This window comes from Chelonia mydas, chromosome 6 (assembly GCF_015237465.2).
Source record: "Chelonia mydas isolate rCheMyd1 chromosome 6, rCheMyd1.pri.v2, whole genome shotgun sequence".
NCBI lineage: Eukaryota > Metazoa > Chordata > Testudines > Cheloniidae > Chelonia > Chelonia mydas.
In genome coordinates this window covers 87492350-87513981 of record NC_051246.2, presented here as the reverse complement: position 1 = coordinate 87513981, position 21632 = coordinate 87492350, and the positions used below count along the sequence as shown (strand labels likewise).

The 21632-nt window shown below is 42.2% G+C and overlaps 1 protein-coding gene across 9 annotated transcripts in view; it reads left to right on the top strand.

Annotated features, from left to right (window-relative positions):
• RALGAPA1 (Ral GTPase activating protein catalytic subunit alpha 1) overlaps nucleotides 1-21632 on the top strand; it is a 241989-nt gene that overhangs the window by 78095 nt on the left and 142262 nt on the right. For 5 of the 9 annotated variants that reach the window (XM_027827625.3, XM_037900615.2, XM_043550007.1 and 2 more), the window contains 4 exons: nucleotides 9738-11300; nucleotides 13258-13382; nucleotides 17079-17295; nucleotides 18968-19144. In XM_027827625.3, coding sequence (XP_027683426.2) covers nucleotides 9738-11300; nucleotides 13258-13382; nucleotides 17079-17295; nucleotides 18968-19144 — 2082 coding nt within the window. The remainder of the gene's footprint in view (nucleotides 1-9737; nucleotides 11301-13257; nucleotides 13383-17078; nucleotides 17296-18967; nucleotides 19145-21632) is intronic. The other 4 variants (XM_043550010.1, XM_037900616.2, XM_007065253.3 and 1 more) reach the window with 1 other exon arrangement.

Sequence of the window (21632 nt, the reverse complement as noted above, 5' to 3'; positions counted from 1 at the left end):
AGTGCCTGAGCACAGAGTGGAGGAGCAATCAGCGCCTGATCTGGCTGTCCACTATGCCTTACTTCTACATAACAGAAGGTGAGACTGGCTAAATTGGCTGTGACAGCTCTTCCGCCCCCTTGTTCACAAGGGTGCATATTAGAATGTTAGTAATCTTTTTATCAAAACTGGCTTTCAGCACCACTGGACTTTGAGTTTAAGATTTTCAAAGGACTCTAAGGGAATTGGATGCCAATCCTATTCATATTGTGTGGGAGTTAGCCACCCAACTCACTTTGAGTCCTTTGAAAATCCACACTTAAGGAAAAAAGTTGTTTACCACCAGCCGAAGTTCACTAGTTAAGAAGGCTCAAAAGAAAGAAATACTTCCAAAACCTTCGCTGCATGTGCACTGTAATACACTAGCTTTCAGAAAGAAAATGACTAGCTCCAATCCAGCGTCTGAGATCTCACTTTTTCTGATGGGGGAAAATGTGACATTTCTCTTTGAAAGTCAATCAGCTGACAGACTTGTGGCAAAAACTGAACATCTGAATCTCGAGTTTACTCTGGATTATACATATAGGACACTTTTTTTTACTATGGTTGTAGTTATTGAATACAAGTCTGTCATTTCTACACCTTTCAGGTGCTTCTAAATTGTGCTATAGCTCCATGAATAGAATAGCAGTAAACTTTCCAAATTTAATCCACAAAATAAAAATGAGGATTTGCAAATTGATCCTTGTAGTTAGAAATGTGATTAGTACAGTCTACTTTCTTTGGAGGCATATCTGCAGTCTTCTATCAAAGAAAATTTTTAAATTAGAATCTTTTAAAATAATTATACATGGCTCCATAACCATTTGGGACACACTGTGGTAACTAAAACATACAGGACATTTCAGAGAAGGGAGAGTGAGGCAATGTTATCGATGAAGCAAAGGAAGGAAAGATGCCTGGAAGAAATGGATTTGAAGGTGTTGGGCAGAGAACAGGCTTACTGAATAGGAAGTGGGAAATTTTCCACGGATTGGGATGAAGAGGCAAAGGAAGCAGTAAATTGAGAGAGTAGGGAGGAGCAGAGGGAGATACTTAATATTGTGCCTTTACAGCTTTCCTCCAAGTTCAGAGCAAAACTCTGATGAAACAAAAATGAAGTGAGCTGTAGCTCACGAAAGCTTATGCTCAAATAAATTGGTTAGTCTCTAAGGTGCCACAAGTACTCCTTTTCTTTTTGCGAATACAGACTAACACGGCTGTTATTCTGAAATCTGATGAAACAATATTATGACTGAGAATTGAAATGTAGACAAATCTATTTTTATAATCTCAGTGACTATAATTCAGCCCTATCTCTGCAAATGTTTTATATTTTCTTATATATCATACAGTCAATCCTAGAAATCTTCAGAATGAAAATATTTGTCTTTAAGAGCTCTAAGATGATAGATGAGAGCCAAAAAATCTGCTTCTTTCTCTCCACCCTCTGAACAAGCCTTCCCTGACTTCTGTGACCCTTCTGCAGATATTGAAGCTGGACCTCTTCCCATAAATTTATGTGGAAAATCTCCTGATTTTTGCCCATCTGCTGCTGTTTGATCTCTGAGCATGGCTATGTGTCTATTCCTTCATGCACCCCACCAGCTGCTATGAAGTAGTCGTCTTGTCCTGTCTCTCAGCATGAAGCAATGGGTGGGCCCAGCAGATGGGGATAGGGAGGTCAGAGGAAGGAGAGATGTGATTGGGTCACATTGGCGCATCTAAGAGCCCTGAGTTGCAACCTTTCCTTCCTTTGCCTAACTACAGACTCTCCCTGTCCTGCAGCACCCCCCTCCCAGAATCTTAGGAAGGGTTAAACCTGTATTTTTGTGTGTTTTGTACACCACTTGATTCAAAGCCCAAGTAGGTGTTTCTGCAATGCAATTAATAAGAAACGCACCCTCCTCCCCCGAATAAATAGTGTCCAAAATTGAATTTATGCCAGTATGCAACAAGGATGAATTACAGTTGCTAGGAAACCATAACTTTATGTTTCTGAACATAGAATCATAAAAGATTAGGGTTCGAAGAGACCCCAGGCGGTCATCGAGTCCAACCCCCTGCTCAAAGCAGGACCAATCCCCAACTAAATCATCCCAGCCAGGGCTTTGTCAAGCCGGGCCTTAAGAACCTCAAAGGATGGAGATTCCATCTCCTCCCTTGATAACCCATTCCAGTGCTTCACCACCCTCCTAGTGAAATAGTTTTTCCTAATATCCAACCTAGACCTCCCCCACTGAAACATGAGACCATTGCTTCATCTCAATAAGGTGTTAACTCAGGTACTTAAAGATGTTGATATTTTTATTATCATTAACTAATGCACTGCTAATCAAAGTGGGGAAGAAAGAAGTAGGGTGAGCATATTATGAAGAACTGCACTCTCTCCTGTGAGGGGAATCTCATTTTAGTCACTCAAGTGGGTGCAGCTTATTTTGTGGACAGAGCAGAGCTTGGATGAGTACCAATAAACCTTTTTCTAATTTGCCCCCTGCTTCTCCTCATTAATTGCCTAATCCAAAATCCATTGAAGTAATTGAAGATGCCCATTGATGTCAATGGGTTCTAGATCTGCCCCAAAGTATTAAGCCCATGATAGAATTTTTTTAATAAAAACAAATGTATCACAACCACACCCTCTTCTCCCCTCCTCCCCCGCAATTACTTTTAGCATGAAAATACATACTTTCTTTTTCCACCACCACCCCACAAATGGACACACTCATATATCTCAGAAATGGCTACATGGAAGTGTATCTCACTTCTCCAAAATATTCACCTGTGGTTGAATAACAAACGAAATTTCAGCTCAAAGGTTAAATTGCTCTGCATACAAGCTCCTTAAACTGGAGGTTTGTAAGGTAACTTCTTCGAGTGATTGCTCATGTGTATTCCACAATAGGTGTGCGTGCTTGCCACATGCACCAGTGCTGGAAGTTTTTCCTATAGCAGTACCCGTAGGGGGGAATGCCCCCCGTGAAGCCTGGAGTGGCGCCTGCCTGGCGTGGTATAAGGGGAGCTGCGTGCTCCCCCCACCCTCAGTTCCTTCTTGCTGCCAGTGAAGGTGCATCGGAACTGCTCTGCTCCAGCTTTGCTGTAGGTCGTCCCCAGAACTGTTCATCATTCAGTGTTAGTATCTGTAGTTAGTTAGCTGTTTAGTTGTGTGGCTCTTGTAGGCGTTCTATGCCAAGAAGTGTTTGCGCTGTTTGGGAGAAACCCATATCAGCGAAATGTGGAAGATTTGCAAGTCGTTTAAGCCTCAGACCAAAAGAGAAAGGGACCATGCCGGTGCCCGGAGCGCCACCGATATTGGCCCCACGTTCCAGAGGCAAGCTGCTGTTGGGATCTCGGCAGTCGTCTCTGGCCTGGTACTGGCCTCGGTTGAGGGAACATTCCCGACGCCATTCACCACCCAGCGACCGCTTGGGGCAGAGTCCATGTGGATCGCCCTTGACGCCAACTAGACTGTCTGGCTGGGTTCTGTCCGGCCGGGACTCTCGGCACCTCTTGTCCTCAAGGAGCGAATATCGACGGGGCCGCGGCGGACATCGCCAATGATCCTCGTCTCGGAGAGGGTACCGCAGTCAGTCACGGCACAGTCGTCGATGCATTCCCGCTCGGACTCCCGCTCCAAGTCTCCGCCAAGGCACCGCAGCCCTGGGCGTCGATTGCCGGCGTCTCGCCGTTGCGGGTCCGCCTGTCGAGGCTGTTCGCAGAGCAGCTGTTACCGTCCGTCTGGTTCTCCACATCGATATCGCGGTCCCATGGCCACCATAGATCCCAGCACTGCCGCTCTTCCCGGTCCAGAGATAGCAGCAGATCTTACGCTAGCCCGCTTTCCATTCGTAGCCGTCCTTCAATGGGCCAGGCCAGCCAACCCGAACAGCCTGCCCTGGCGGTGCCACAGCAGATACAGTGGCACCGAGCGTCGTGGCCAGCCCAATGGTACCAGTGGGCACCATGGCCTCTGGCGCAGCCCCCGGTGGGAGCTCACTCGGTGGCCGGAGCATCAGAAGCACCATCGGCCTCCCTCTCCAGACCCCTGAGAAAGGAGTCAGTGGGACGTACATCCTGGGCACCATGCCCGGAGTCCAACCAGGGGGTGGACCTTCCAGTGCCAGCCGACACCCACAGCACCGCACCAGCCTCCTCACCCTGCCCAGAGGAGGCAATTGCGGCCCTGCCCCTCTCTACTCCGCAGGAGGACTTCAGGGCCTACCAAGAACTCTTAAAGAGGGTGGCAGCAAGCCTCCAAGCCGAGGAGCTGGAGGAATCCTCAGACTTCCTGTTTAACATGTTGTCCGCATTGGACAGGGTGGTCTTGCCTCTCCATGAAGGGGTGGCTAAGATTTCAAATGCTCTGTGGCAAACACTGGCCTCGTTGGCCCCCATCTCTAAAAAGGCGGAACACAAGTACTTTGTACCCACTAAGGGACATGAGTACCTGTGTACCCACCTGGCGCCCAACTCCCTGGTGGTCGAGTCAGTCAACCATAGGGAATGGCAGTGTCAGCCAGCCCCGACCCCAAAGAACAAAGACTCTCGGAGACTGGACTCTTTCAGAAGGAAAATTTATTCATCTTCAAGCTTCCAGTTACAAGTGTCAAACCATCAGGCTCTCCTGGGCCGGTACGAATTCAATCTGTGGGGCTCTCTGCCCAAGTTTGAGGACTCCCTCTAGGAGCGCGATAGGAAGGAATTCAGGGCGCTTGTGGAGGAAGGGGTAGCGGCCGCTAGGGCGTCCCTGCAGGCAGCCTCGGCTGCATGAACAGTGGCCTCCGTGGTGTCCGTGAGACGGGCGACATGGCTCCTGCTCTCTGGGCTGTCCAGCGAGGCGCAGTCTTCTATGCAGGATCTCCCATTTGATGGGAAGGCTCTGTTTGCGGAGGAAACAGAACAAGGCTGCATGTCATGAAGGACTCCTGCATGACCCTCCAGACTCTGGGCCTCTCTGTCCCGGCTCCGGCAAAACCTAAGTTCAAGCCGCAGCAGACTCCTGCACAGGCCACCCTCCCGAAGTACGAGGCCACCCATAAGAAGCAGCGGGACTATAAGAGATGCCCTCAGAGGCAGTCTCGGCCTGCTCCCAGCCTGGGTCCTCCAAGGGAAGCAGGTGGGGAAAAGGCATTTTTGACGGGATGCTCGTGGGCACCCTGCCAGTCCTCACCAAAGATCCACCCCTAATAAAGCTACCCTTCTCCAGCCGGTTGTGTGCTTTCCTCCCGGAATGGTTGCAGCTAACCTTGGACTGATGGGTCCTCAACACCATCTCCCAGGGTTACACCCTCCAGTTTACTTCCTCCCCGCCCAACCACCCCCAACTTCTGTCCCTCTTGGGGGACCCCTCGCACGAAGCTCTGCTCAAGCAGGAGGTGGGGCAGCTCCTAGGACTAGAAGCGATAGAGGTGGTGCCCGAGAAGTTCATGGGCAAGGGGTATTGCTCCTTTTATTTTCTTACCCCGAAAGCTAAAGTGTGGCTCAGGCCTATCCTGGACCTGCGAGGTCTGAACCAGTACATTGTGAAACTCAAGTTCCGTGAGGTCTCCCTGGCCTCCATCATCCCCTCCCTGGATCCCGGGGACTGGTATGCTGCCCTCGATCTCCAGGACGCGTACTTCCACAGCCACATATTCGAGGGGCCCAGGTGCTTCCTCCGTTTCGTGGTGGGACAGAATCATTACCAATTCACGGTCCTCCCGGTTGGTCTGTCCACTGCCCCCCAGGGTGTTTACAAAATGCATGTCGGTGGTAGCGGCCTACCTCAGACGGTGCGGGGTCCAGATATTTCCCTATCTGGACAATTGGCTTGTCAAGGGCACCTCCTGGTCGCACGTGAGGGATCACGTGGTGCTCCTCCTGTCCACGTGCACCTTGGGCCTGTTGGTAAACAACACCAAGTCCACGTTAGTCCCAGTCCAATACATAGAGTTTATTGGGGCACTCCTGGACGCAGTGTCGGCCAGCGCCTCTCTCCCGCCAGACAGATTCGAGTCCCTGAAAGGTCTCATCGACTCGGTCACAAGGTTCCCAGTGACAACAGCCAGGGTTTGCCTGCAACTCTTGGGTCACATGTCGGCGTGCAAGTACGTGGTCCATCACGCCAGACTCAGGATGAGGCCCCCTCCAGGTCTGGTTGGCCTCAGAGTTCTCCCAGGCCACGGACAGGATGGATAAGGTCCTCACCATGCTGGACTCTGTGATCACCTCCCTACGGTGGTGGTCCGCCCCAAACAACATGCTCCAAGGGGTCCCATTCAGGGACAGGGCACCGTTGTTGGAGCTGGTGTCCGATGCATGGGACCTAGGTTGGGGGGCCCATGTGGGGAACTTTCAGACCCAAGGCCTGTGGTCGGCTCAAGACCTGACCCTACATATAAATGTCAAGGAGCTCAGGGTGGTGTGGCTGGCATGCATGGCCTTCCGCTCGCACCTGGAGGGCAAGGTAGTCAGGGTCCTCAAGGACAACACTGCCTCGATGTTCTATATCAACAGGTAAGGCGGGGCCCAATTTTCTGCCCTCTGCCACGAAGCCCGCAGGGTGTGGGACTTCTCTATAGCCCATGACATCCACCTGAAGGTCTTCCACCTACCGGGCACCCGAAACGAGAGGGTGGATTGCTTGAGCAGGGACTTTTCCTCGCAACACGAGTGGTCCCTCCACCCGGAAGTGGCCCACCGGCTCTTCCGAAGGTGGGGAGCTCCCCTGGTGGACCTATTCGCGACTTGGCAGAACCAGTGATGCCCCCCGTTCTGCTCCAGAAGGGGCCTGGGGAGGGGCGCTATCTCCGATGCCTTTCTCCTGTCCTGATCAGGCCGGCTTCTCTATACCTTTCCCCCATTCCGTCTAATCAGCAGGGTCCTGGAGAAGATAAAGATGGACAAGGCCTGGGTCCTCCTGATTGCCCCGGCATGGCCCAGGCAGCATTGGTACGGGACTCTCACAGGCCTGGCGGTAGCTCCGCTGTGGCTGTTGTCGCTCCACCCGGACCTGCTCTCTCAGGACCAGGTCCAGCTCCGCCCACGCCCTGCATTCCTCCCGAAGGTGGTCTCCGCCTACCACATGGGTCAGGAGATTTTTCTACCGGTCCTCTGCCCTAAGCCTCACATGTCCAGTGAGGAGCGCTGTCTCCACACGCTCGATGTGCAGCGGGCTCTGGCTTTCTAACTCGAGCGGACCAAGCCGTTCAGAAACTCCTCGCAACTGTTTGTCACCTCGGCTGAGTGCGCAAGGGGCCAGCCCATTTCCTGCTATGAGGTGGCGGGTGTCCCCCAACCACCTATTGTGAGGGCACACTTGACTTGGGCGCAGACCTCATCGGCTGCCTTGATGGCCCACGTCCCCATCCAGGAGATTTGTAGGGCCACCATGTGGTCTTCCGTTCACATGTTCACCTCGGACTATGTGATCGTCCCCCAAACCAGGGATGACGCCGGGTTCGGCAGGGCTGTCCTCCATCCTGGGAACTTGTGAACTCCTACCCACCTCCAACAGATATAGCTTGGAATCATCTATTGTGGAATACACATGAGCAATCACTTGAAGAAGAAAAGACAGTTAGCTTTTCTGTAACTGGTGTTCTTTGAGATGTGTTGCTCATGTCTATTCCACATCCCACCCTCCTTCCCCTCTGTCGGAGTTGTCTGGCAAGAAGGAACTGAGGGTGGGAGGAGTGCGCAGCTCCCCTTATACTCTGCCAGGCAGGTGCCACTCCAGGGGTCACGGGGAGGGGGGTGCTCCCACCTACGGGTACTGCTAGAAGAAAAACTTCCAGCACCGGTACATGTGGCAAGCACACACACCTATTGTGGAATAGACATGAGCAACGCATCTCGAAGAACACCAGTTACTGAAAAGGTGACTGTCTTTTCAGCCTCAGTCTTAACTAAATGTTGCTGTCATCGTTTTAGGTGACTGGGAACTAGTAATTCAGAAAATTTTAAAGTGAAGCCAGCCCGCTTTCTTTAACATAGGATGGTTAATCTGGCAGTAACATGTCAGATTCTCTCTTGTTAAATTTTGGGGTGGAATATATCCTGGTTTCAAATACACCATTGCAGTCCTGAAGATGACTGTTTTAATTAATTTAACCTTAATAATTCCTCCATTTTTATGATCAGGTAACCTTGATGGTGTTCCTTTAACCTCGTTAATATTGTTTCTGGCTTTTAAAAAGAATCTGCAATTAAAAAACATAACCAGGAAGTGAGTGATTCTAACAAAAATGAGGCAGATATTTTTATAATAAAACTGTGTTACACATTCCATTAAAAATACTCCCTCGAATAGCTGTAATTCCTATCAGGAAACTGATACTATCTGAGCATCTGCAACAGACTTGCTGTTATCTATTTTTCTGTATCTTACCTTGCTGATTTCGTAGCATACATGTTGTAATGTTAGTGTTTCCTTTAGATTTTTTAGGAAATTTGAGGGATGAAGTTATAGTTTCTCAATTCAATGGATTATGTGAAATGAATTGGTGTGATCTCTGCCCATTTGCTCGGGGATGTATGTTGGACCTGCAGCAGCCCTGCACTTCAGTTAATATTAATTTTCACTTTATTAGCAGGCTCAGCAATGGGCAAGAAGTAATAATTGAACGGGCATAGAGTGCATTCTCCTTTCACTGTTAAAGATAGTTTTTCTTGTATACTGTTTAACTGTATTAACTGTTCTGTGGATGTAAGCTTTCAGTTTCTAGGTCATTAGGTTGGTAACTCTCACAAAGTTTAAATTTAATTGAATAAAACAGTTTTGTTAGGGGTTTTGGGTTTGTGGTTTTTTTTTTTTTTTTTTTTTTTTGGTTTTTGGGAGTGGGCAACGGTTTTGTGGTGGTGGTGGTGGTGTTTTGTTTTGTTTTTTTTGTTTTTTGCAGGAAGTTTTTTTGTTTTTGTCTTTTGGTCTGGTACCGGTCCTGGTCTGTTTTTTTTTTTTTTTTTTTTGGCTTCCCAAAATGGGATCTTTTAACAGTTAGTGTGGTAATAACTGATACATAGATAATGGATATCCCTTTAGTTTTGCATTCTTGAAGACTAGAAATATGTAGGAAATGTCCTTTTAACAATAAAGAATTAAGTTGGTTAACTTGTGCTTCATTTGTACATATGCGTCCCAGAGACCCAAACTCGTCCACATCTTCTCTTTTTAAAACTTAAGCCTTTGCGTATGCATTATGTGTTAGATTAAAAAAAAATTACTAGACTGATAAATATTAGGTGTCACCCATGTGAACTGAACATTCTTATTTTTCCAGATAACTGCCATGTTCTCCTCTTGAATTATATATTTCTCAAGAGTTTAAATCCATGAAGAGTTCTGCTGTTGAGATAATTAATATTACAAGTACCTTTTTCTCTTTTGAACGTTAGTTAAAATAATTTTGCTTAAATTATTTAACTTATTGGCACAGCTCTAGCTTTAACTGTACTTCCAAATGTTCCATGATCTCACTGTCCATTTCCATGCATGTTAACGTTTAAACTGTGTTCTGATGGTCTAACTCATTTATATCATATTCTGTAGTGAATATTGTGTACGTATTTTTAACAACATTTAATATTGGATAAAATATCTTTGTACTTAAGAAACAAGGCTCTGTGCTCTTCTGGGCTTTTTTTTTAAAAGCCTATAATTAGGATATAGCAGTGAATAAAAATAATAATAATAATCTGTATAGACTTACCTTGTGCACATTACCTATAATTTTTTTCTACAGACATTGATGATGCTCAAATTCTTCCACGTCCATCTCGAGTCAGACATTTTTCACAGAGCGAGGACCCTCCAAGCGAAGTTTTTGGTGCACTGAATGAGGAACAGCCACTGCCAAGAAGTAGCAGCACGTCTGACATCCTGGAACCATTCACAGTTGAACGAGCCAAAGGTGCAGTTCCTGTCATTGACAGTTCATCCCATCATGCGCCAAGCTTACAGAGTTCCACTGAGACCTCTTCAATATATAGATCCACTGAAGGTCATATTACTGATACGAATAGCAGAGAGTCCTCCTTGGAAGTTGGGGATAGTATTTATGACCATCTCTGTCATTTGATAGGGCCGGTAGATCTTGCAAATACGTCTTTTGAACAAAGCCAGTATGTTGACCTTGAAGGTGAAGATGATCTTCTTTCCTCTCTGAGAGAATATCTTAAGGAAAAAGAAGAACCTTGCAGTCACTATGAGATAGATAAATTTGAGGCTTCTCCTCCTGAAGTGAATACAACAGAAAATAGAAATGATAGTTTACAACTGGATGAATTAGAGCATAGAGATCAGACTGTTAAATGTGCAAGTAGCAACACTGTTGCCGAAAGAGCTGAACACGTAGAACTACAACTAGAACAAAACCAAAGTGGCTTTATAAGTAATATTGCACCTACCCAGGTAGACAGTTTTACAAGAAATCAAGCGATCGAAAAAGCCAAACAATTAAATATTGATAAACAAAATGAAAGCTTATTTGAGCATGGGTCAAGTAGCCCTGATAACAAAGAAAGAAAGCGATACCTGTACAGACAAACAGCCACTGAAGTTGATGTAGATATAGCTGTGGAACTAGCTTTAGCTGAAAAGCCTAGAAGTGCCCAGTTTAACGAGAAAATAACCAACACACGTGTTATGCATGCAAAGAAAGTTCTACCTAAAGCACCAGTTAACCCTGAAATGCCTCATGCTACAGGCAAACTTTTACCAACTAAAAGGAGTATATCTGAAACAGTAACCCATAAGGCCAAAATCATGAAAATAACGGCTAAGAAACGAAATAGCGTTCATGTTACTTTTAGACCATCTACTGAATCTGTTCAATTTTATAACCCTTTAGAAAACAAAGAGGCCCCCTGGAGGGCAAGACTTCGTAAACTCGGTGGCTTCAGTAGTGGTAGCAGTAGCGGTAGCAGCAGCAGTAGCAGCACAAGCACCAGCTCATCTGCTGTCTTGGAGCTAGTCAGACCAGGAATATATAGACCTCTAGATGCAGCCAATGCCACTTCAGTTAGTAGTAAACAGACTAAGGAATCCACAGAAGCTCAAACACCCATGTTGCAGAAAGAAGGTATTGCAGCTAATCAGTTGCATAATCGTAGTGCACCTAGGTCATCAGGTCAGGAGTCAGGACCACAACAGGGCTCCCTGGGTGGTGTTTATAAAACTGTTGTACATGCTCTTTCGAAGCCGAAGGCAAATGTTTCCCCACAGAGGCAGAACAGAATACCAGCAGAGGCTCCACTGAGGGATCTGTACAGTCATGTAATGGGCTATTTTGGAAGGAAAGCTGCAGGTGAGCACTAACAGTGTGCACAGTGCAAAAGGAGAAAGGCAGCACCAGTTTGGCTTAATGCAACTGAAGCAAGCTCTTATAAGCAATCAAAAGGCTTTGGGATGATCACTGCTTTCCCTGTTTGGTTATGCATGCGCCTTTAGCAAGCTGAAATTTTTCCCAGCATAAGTTATGTTTATGTACTTTAAATTACTAATTTCCCTTTTAAAGATACTTAGTTGAACCTCTTTGCTGCTGAAGACCATCAAGTTAGGGAAGAGGAAGAGACAGTAAATGACCTATCAAGGGATCAAATGCAAGTCTCCCTGTATCATAGCCTACGCTAGAGGGCTTTGAAATTCAGCCTACTGTATGGCTTTCAGATATTTTTTTTTTTTTTTTATTTCTAGTGGAATAGTAAGTCCTGGTACCTATTGTTTGTCTGTCTAGTAAAAAAGACTCGGCTGTCAGCCAGTTAAACTGAGCTATTAAAATTGCTAGTTCATTTAGTATGTTTTCTTCCTCCTCTCCTCCAAAACAAAAAATTCTCCCAAAATTAGGCTTTGAAGTTGAGACCTGGCTTTTAATCAGTTATGTAACGCATACAGAATATTTTTAACATTAAGTAAAACAGAGAAATTTCCTCTTATTTGGATGGCTTCATTAGAACAATCCGATATGGCTTTAGTAATTTTTTGTTTGAACCATTTCAAAACATGCTTTAGGCCTTTCTGTATGCATTCACTGAAGTGGATGCAGTTACATCTCGGCAATCTCTATCATTGCTTTCTTTTTCTTGGGATCATGGATGTGCATAAAGGTCTCATGGTAGTCTTCCGTCAGCTAAATATGGGACCTCTGTGGACTTGATCGATCAGACAGAACAAGGCTATCATTATAATATTCATCATCTTAGTTTACATCTTAAATAACCTTAAATGAACAATAAAGTAACTTTCAGCAGTAAGGTAGGTTTTCCTTTTTACACTGTTATGCTAGCATGATTAACAGAATGTTCTGTTATGCATCCTGCATTGAGATGTTAATGCCACCTGAGGGCAGTCTTTGTAGGCGTAGCACAACAACAGTCTGGGCAGTGGTGCTATTATCATGTCTCAGAAAAAAGATTATTTCTGTATCATTTGTTCTAACATATTTTATGTAGTTTCTCCAAGAGAAACTGTTTACATTTGCAAAAGTATTGAGACACAAATGATTCCAAAATATCATTTTATTTGAAATTTTGATATGAAGGTCTTATGTTAAATTCATATAATAAGTTTCATTGTAGTCTCCTGAGGGATAATTTTTATGTAGGAATATGAACTTGAACAAATTGCTCCTTTAAAGGCTAAAATGCTATAATTAGGTATAACATTCATAGTATAATTAAGGCAACATAATTCTATATAATGTGGAAACTAAAAAATATAGCAATTAATTGTTCATAAATCACTGACCATTTAAAGAGTTTTTTGAGTTTGTATTCCATGTTGCACCATACATTATTTTTGTTACATAACATTTTATTTGCAAGTATACTAACTGTATACAGTACTACATTGACATTTATCATATTTCTTTATCTAGTGTACTTTCTTCACCAGCATTGTTCCTCATTAGAAATAATAAAAATTCTTAGGGTTTTTTTTGGGGGGGGAGGGTAATGTGGAGGAAGGGAGGAGGGGTGTATGCTGTATCCTTAAAGCAAGCATTAACAACTTTGAGTAGTGCTTATCTGTAAGCTTTCTTGCTCTTTAAGGTTATACTGGAAATTGACTAACACCTGCTTAGTGGGGAGGAAAAAGGAGATTTACTAATTCTTAAAATTGAACCTATTCAAGAGGAGAAAACTCATAAATGCATGTTTGGGAAGTAATTTTTTTTTACTGACTAGGTTTCTTGATTTGACTTCTGTTTTCTAAAATGTATTTTTAAAAGTATCCCTTACTATATGTAGTCATTCATTTGCTTTTAGCCAATAGAGAGGACATGAGTCAAAAGCTGCACCCTCTTGCTAGCGATATTGGCAGTAGCAATACAAATGTTCCTGACCTCATGGATGAGTTTATAGCTGAGAGACTCCGCAGTGGTAGTGCATTGGTAAGCTTTTACGACTTTTTTACGTGTAAAAACAATATGCAAACACATTTATAAAATTATTGCTCAAGTTACAGAAATATTTTATTCTGGATTTAAGAACCAGAAATAAATTATATGAAAATCACTGCCCATTAGATTGTAAATCCTGTTTTTTAAGTCAAGTTGCATGCATATTATGTCACACACCATGACTTAAAAAACAGAGTTTACAATCTAAGGGGCAGTGACATAATATGCACACACACTCTTTTATGCTAAAATTTTTCATTATTCATTATTATTGATTCTGCAAACAATATATGTCACTTCACGCAAATGAGTATTCTGTTGCATCGTCTCTTCAAGTTGAATGGCACTAATCCTGGGCATAGTTACTTGTATGCATAAGTGTTTGCACGATCAAAGCCTGAATGTGTGTATTAACATACACAGTGTGATATTGTATATTGTTCTGTGAAGGTGTATTCACTGGCACAATCTAGAAGACTAAATATTTTTAAATGGTATATAGTTTGCCTTCACTTCTTTTCATTTCACTTCTTATCAATATATTTCATTTCACTTCTTATCAATAGTTTTCTGCTCTAGAGCCTGACTTTTTCACTCTTGTCATCTTTGATCAGTAATGCAATGTTTGAGATGTCCTCATTCATAATCATGTAGGCAGTTCTGTATTACAAGCATTGGATTGAGTTATCACTGAACAATTATGAAAAGAGGCAGCTGATTGGAGAAGATAAATGTTTTATTAATTGACAGCGATGGGAAAGGAAAAATATAAAATTACTATTTTATTGCAAGTTTTTCTGTCAACAAAGAGACAGAATGGGAAGCAATTTAAATTTATTATTATTTCAGACTTACTGATCACTCCAATTTTGTGTGGCTAGCAAATTCCTTTTCAGTAAGTGGTGGATGTATCCAATGCCGTTCTAAGGTTTGCTCACATATAAAGTTTGCAAAGAGTAGTCGGGCTCCTTAATAGTATGGGGTAAAAGAGGAACAATTTCCATGTAGTTAGTTTGGATTGATTTATCTTCATATCTGACGAATGATAGATAAGTGGCAGGTGATTTGCCTTAAATATCTGTTCAAATGCTTGTTCTTTTCGCCTTCAAAGGTATATCCCATGTTTATCAGATTTTAACTGTTGGTGCACAGTATATTGCATAGTCCCAATACAGCCTACAGCATGTATAGAACAAATTGCCAATCCTTTATCTTGTTGCCATGTTCCATTATTCAATTCCAAAACCATTGAATTTTTGGCCATTCTCTGTGTGTATTTAAAGATGTCTTTTTTTTAATTACACCATTCAAAGTCATTTGACTCAGATGTTACTTATGCACCTCATTCTTAGAAAGGATCTGGTTCTTTCTCTATATCGGTGGTGGCCAACCTGAGCCGGAGAAGGAGCCAGAATTTACCAATGTACGTTGCCAAAGAGCCACAGTAATACGTCGGCAGCCCCCCCATCAGCTCCCCACATCCTGCTCCCAGTGTCTCCCACCCCCTGGCAGCCCCGCTGATCAGCGCCTCCCCCTTCCTCCCTGCACCTCCCAATCAGCTGTTTTGTGGCGTGCAGGAGGCTTTGGGGGGAGGGGGGAGGAGCGAGGGCATGGCGGGCTTGGGGAGGGCGGAGTGGAGTGTGGGCAGAGCCAGGGGCTGAGCAGTGAGCACCCTCCAGCACGTTGGAAAGTTGGCACCCATAGCTCCAGCCCCAGAGTCGGTGCCTATACAAGGAGTCGCATATTAATATCTGGAGAGCCACATGTGGCTCCGGAGCCACAGGTTGGCCACCCCTGCTCTATATGATTCAAAGTTGAACATCATGTGTTGTTACTAAGGAATGAATAACCTTCTACTCATAAAATCAAATGAACCCTTATTATAAAATGGAAAATGTTAACTGGATTATATCAACGTCATAAACTCATTCTGTGGTTCTGGTAAATCAGTTTACTCAAACAAAACAGAAATAGACACAGAGGACAGATGAGTGAGGAAAAGGAAAAAACTTTCTTTTATAATTAGGGGGTCAAACATGTTGACTGTACCTGTTATCAGTTCAGGCAGGAAACATGGCTCTTACCTCAGTGTTGTAGAAAGTTGTGGTCCCTGCTGAGGTCAGCTGGAATGAGGAACTGAGACCCAGTTGCTGGATGGAATTCCCCCTTGACCTTATGGCAGATTCATAAAGGGAATGTCAGGCAAGGTCCAGATCGTTAGCCCAACAAGCGTTACATTGTTAGATCCATAGAATCATAGAATAGTAGGGTTGGAAGAAACCTCAGGAGGTCATCTAGTCCAACCCCCTGCTTAAAGCAAGACCAACCCCAACTAAATCATCCAAGCCAGGGCTTCGTCAAGCCGGGCCTTAAAAACCTCTAAGGATGGAGATTCCACCACCTCCCTAGGTAACCCATTCCAGTGCTTCACCACCCTTCTAGTGAAGTAGTTTTTCCTAATATCCAACCTAAACTTCCTCCACTGCAACTTGAGATCTTTTTTCCTTTTCTGTCATCTGCCACCACTGAGAACAGCCTAGCTCCATCCTCTTTGGAACCCCCATTCAGGTAGTTGGAGATACAAGAAACATCAAACTTACGTCATGAAAACTATACCAACCTAGTGAAACCTGTAATTTAAGATCAGATAGAAATAAGGAAAGGACAAAGGAAAGAACAGATCAGGTCTAGTGTTTAAAAAACAAAAAAAAATCCTCTCACCGGTTACCTTTAGTCTCTTAACTTTTAGTTCATAGAAAAGTTCAGGATGTTTCATAAAAACTTGTTAAAAGGGCAGTTGTGAGAGTCCAGGAACACACACACAAGGTTTCACATACTTTAGTCTCTTCTGGGTAAGGAAGGATCTGTAGGTTCCATTGTCACAATACGTTGAAAAGGTATTCAAGTGAATATTGAGTATTATGTTTAGTGTCTAGGGCATTAAGATATACATAGGATTTGAGTCTTGGTGCATATTGAGATTTTGCTTTCAGTTTTGTAGGCTGCAAGTCCAAATTTGTCAAGGTTTTATGGAGTTTTTTCTCACAAATACTTAAAGAAATCTAAGGTTAAAAAATTTTAGTATTTTGGAGATAATTTTCAAAATATTCTCTCTCCATATTATTTGCATCTCTCTAGTTTTAGCAAATATGTTTCACATATTGGCCTCATTCCCAGTCTTTTGAAGTGCATGCATATTTGTTTGTTCCCTATTTTTGGTGCGCAAAAAGCCCAATGCACAAGTGTGGGTAAGGGATTTGTCTGCACCATGTCTGTGCAAGATCCACATTTATTATTGGCTCATTGGGTTTTCTGCACACACAATTTAGGCACTCACAAAATGTAGGCCCTAGAATTCTCTGCACTGTGCATTTTTTTGATACAGCTGTAAATACTGGAAGAATGGGTTCAATTATTTAATATTACTTTTGAATTATTTTAATAAAGGAGGTAATTTCTAATCAAAACATTGTAACTTGTATACTTTCAATAAACTAAAGTGCATTTTCTAAAGAAATATACTTTTAAAAAATATTTATATACTTCATAATATTTAGACATTTTAAATTTGGTTATTTGTGAACTATTTCCCTGAATATTGACATTTGTAAATGTGTGATAACTGCTTGTTGTGAATAAGGAAATGTTATTAGATTGTAAAATACTTTATAATTCTTCAATTAATAGAATGTGACAAGAAGAGGGAGCAGTCCTGGCAGCTTGGAAGTTCCAAAAGACCTTCCTGATATATTAAACAAGCAGAGCCAAATGCGCCCTATAGATGATCCAGGTGTGCCTTCTGAATGGACGTCTCCTGCCAGTGCAGGAAGCAGTGACTTGATCAGTTCAGATAGCCATTCTGACTCATTCAGTGCTTTCCAGTATGATGGCCGCAAATTTGAAAGCAAGTATATTTTTCCGAAAGTCGTAGTGTTTTTTATCTGTGTATTCGTTTCCATTTTAAAATAGGTTGTATACAGCTGTCTCATGAAGAGCATTTCATATGAACATCCATTGATGTTATCAGTAGTTTAGTTAGCGAAGTAATATAGTTCTTGAAAGATGCAGTAATTCTTATTAAAATAGCTTTATTCACTATTTGTATTGTAGTAGAGCCCAAAGCAGAGATGGGGCCTTACTGTGTAATGTGTTGAACAACCTCCCTCCCCCTAAAACACCACACAACATACCTAGGAAGATATGGTCCCTACACTGACACGTCTTCATGCATTCATTTTGGAAGTCTTTTTTACTTCCTCGAAACATCAGTTTAAATATAAAAAAGTAAAAACCTTTCTTAGTATAGCAATCTATTTGACTATGTAGTTAGGAATAGTGAAGCAAAATACTACCTGATAAGACATAGGTAATTATTAAACCATTTTTCTTTGAATTTTTTTATTCATGCCACTCCCATTCTTGTTAATGGAAAGAGGCTTCAAGTGTCACTGAGGACTATGACTTCACAGCTCATACAAGCGAGATGTGATGGGTTTTCTTTGGAAAATCTATGTAAAGCATGGGAATTAATTATTCACTTTAGAAATTAAATAACTACCAGATAAAACCTGTGCTGTCTTACTGGTGTACTTTGTAAAGTGTAAAAAAGCCAAAAATGGGCGAGAACTTTAAAATTACAAAGAGAGATTGTGAATCTCAGTAATGATTGAACCTGGTGATGCTTACAACAAAAAGAGCCCTAAACGATGCTTGTAGCTGTTCCATTGCTTTACACTGATTCAACAGACATTGTAGGCTTCAGAGCGACACGTGGAATGACAATCCTGGAATCATACTGTATAGCCTTAACTATAGCAGAGCAACAAAAGCTATGTTGGCCAAACTGATTTGAGCATGAAATTTTGTCTTCAGCGTTAAATCTAAAATTCAGGATAAAAAACAATCAATTTAGTGCTATTTGCAGAAAACTGTCATTTGCCATAATATTATCAATTAAAGTTAATACTTAAATGTTTGTCTTTTAGGCACCATAGGGCTTGTTTACGTGGAGACTTAGTGCTCGGCAAGCCAGGATGTAAATCTACATCGCACTAGCATGCTGTGTGGACCGTACTATGATGCTCTAAAATTTCTGTAGTACTTCGAGTGCACAGTGGAACTTTCAGTACACAGTAACAGAATCCACATGGCCAGTTAGCACTGGGCAAACTGGTGTGGCATATATTCACAACCTGGTTTGCTGCATACTGTCTCCATGTAGAAAAGCCATCAGTGTTGTTGAGAGGAGATTCCATAATTTGTGCATTATATTATACCTAAATGATGAGAACGAAGTAAAAATATTTGACCTTGCCAACTAAATAGAATTGCAATAGCAGTGTGTTTTTACATAACTCAGTTTTGTGACCGAAACTGGAGAATCATTTGAAATAGTAAATGGTTTCCTACTTAAATGTTGGATTTTGGAGTAATTTTCTTGAGCTGTTTGTTAACATAAAGGGGTGTATACATTTTTACATAGGCCATTTTGGAAGTGTCTTTGGTTGGCAATGTTCTTTAAGTTCGTGTTCATCAACAATGGTTTAATTAACCACATAGCTCTTTCCTTACTGTAGATTTCAGTTTTGGCACTGATGCTGGGACACCAGCTTCCAGTGAGATTGATGCAATTTCAGGACATCAACAGAGTGCCGAGGAACAGGAAGTGGCTAGTCTAACTACACTTCACATTGATTCTGAAACAAGCAGTCTTAACCAGCAACCATTGTCTGCTGAAGCTACAACTATTACTGGTAAAGTCGTTGTAAAAATAAATATATTTTAATGTCAAATATTTTCCCATTTATGCTGAAGAATACAGGTAGCAACTTTGCAATTTAATATATTTTCTGTGTGCAGTGATATTTGAAATTCAGATATTGTGTTTATTGAAATCCTTATGAAAACTGAGTGAAATAACATGACTAGGAAAAACTTCCTGTTGACTTACATGATCAGCAAATATTGACATAGAGTGCTAAGTATATGTTTAGTCTTCTCTGGAAAAACTGACAGATTTATCACGTGCAAAACTGTGAGCACGTAATATACTGTATCTCACCGATGAAGTGTTACCAACTACTTTTATCATTACTAGAAAAACAGCTAATTTTTTTATATAAATAACTCTTTAAAGTACTCTGGTATACAGTACTTTTTCAAATCAACTTACAGCTACATCATGGGATGCCTGAGACACTCCTGTCTCTTAACGTTCTCTCGGTGTGGTTTGTTATGGAGCTTGATGCTTTTGATATGTAAAACATTAACATATGTGCTGCATACAATCCATGTTCACTTGAATGTTGAGTTATTACATTTTTCTCTTCTCCCCACCCTTTTTAACATGGTAAAAATCAACCTCTTAAGAACTAGATTGTGAGCCTAAAGTGAGCAGGCTCCCTTTTGTAGGAAAGAAGCTTCTCCAAGGTGCATCCTGAGGAGGTGTCTGTTGAGTTTACTAGGGCCAGGATTTATGGATTCCACAGCCAGGTTCACATCCCTTGTTCTCTAGCTGTTTTGTATAATGCTGTGCTAGTTGCAAGCCAAGGATCAAACACGCTTGCTACTTTGAAGTTTCATCTTTGTGACAGGACATCTGTGCCCTGGGCTGTTGGGGGGGGGAGGAGCCTGTAACAAATTAAACTCCTGCATTTTCAGACATATTGAAGACATCTCTACTTTTGGCAGATGAGCCATAGAAATACTCTATTTTCCTTTCCTGAAGCTGTCTTTATACTCAGAGAAGCATGGTATTAGCTTCCTTAGACATTTTTTTCTTAGTTCCCTCCATATTTATAAACTGAAGTGGCTTTGTTCAGTTGTACTCTTGCTGTCTTAATTCTGTCTTTGGCATGGAAGTGTTATGAGGATTAATCTTACTGCCCTAGTTTCCTTGAAATTGTTGACATTTTGGATATTTGTTGGGCCAGTGTTTCAGGAATAAGCAATTTTTGTTTGGCAAAGATAGTTATTTTTGTTGTTTTTAGCTCTGCTTTCCAGTTTCTTAGTGGGAAATTTTCTTACTGGAAAATTAACAGGAAATGAATGAGTTTCAGTTATTGTTCATTCAGTTGCATTAGAGCAAAGTGATTCTGCAGTACGCTTTGTAAGAATTAGAGGCAACTGTGAAGGAGTATCCTTCAGTTTTCTCAAAAGAACCCAATGGCTTATCATATTCTGCATAATTAATCTGCCCTTTCCTTTCCAACTCCTATACAGAATTGTTTTGGTCACTATATCTTTCTATGTGGAGAGAGCAGAAAACAGGAGAAGAAATAAAATAAAGTTTTTTTTAAGAGGTTTTAAATACAGTACTTAATGTACTCTCTTCCCCATGCCTCCCTCGCACTAAAATAAGTATTTTCTGCTTCTGTGTGGAAAGTTGTACATGTCCTTTTTGGAGAAGTCCTGGAGCTTATTAGCTTGAAATGTGCATTTTAAATAAGGTCTGAGGAAAAGATGGAGAACAAGCAATCAGTAGCTAATAAAAATCCTTTACCTTTTAACTACCAGAGGGAAACAGTTGCAGAGCAGTGCTGAAAGGGGGAAAAATACTTCCCCATGGTATATCAGTGGTGTTCTTCAGACTTTTTTTTATTTAGTGTCCATTTTCGTGAACTGCTACTATCTTTTTATTATAAGGGCATTAATTATAATTCCATATTTAAAATTGTGTTGAGGTTTTCACTTGAAGCAGGATAGAAATCCCAGTATTTCACAGTTGAGCAATTTAATGTAGTTTCCTGATTTAACATAATTACTGTTCAGACAACAATTGAATTTACTTTAATGCTTTCTGGATATGATCAATCTAACTTTTCAAGAGAGAACAATTAATTAAAAATCATTGTTTTGAAAGTTAGCCTTATCTATCTTTCTTTTTTTTTGTTCTTGTAGCTAAATTAGTTACTTTTGGAACTTCACGTACATATACGTTTATCTTGACATCTCAAATACAGGCTACATTTGTCTAAATTTTAAAATTCAGAAGTTTCAGCCTTTTCATTGTAACAACTTTATTTATGCTTAAGGAAGCACATGATTTAACCACTGATCTCCCATGTTCTCTGCTACTTTACTAAGTAAGCTGCCTGAGCTCTGCTGCTTATGGGGATCTCTAGCCAGCCCCTGACTCAGAGGCAAGGTGAACTGTGAGGCAAGAGAAGCAGAACTGGAGAACAGAAACAAGACAGATACCTGCTCTCCTTTCCCAGGCCTGCTGGTAGTGGAGACCTGACA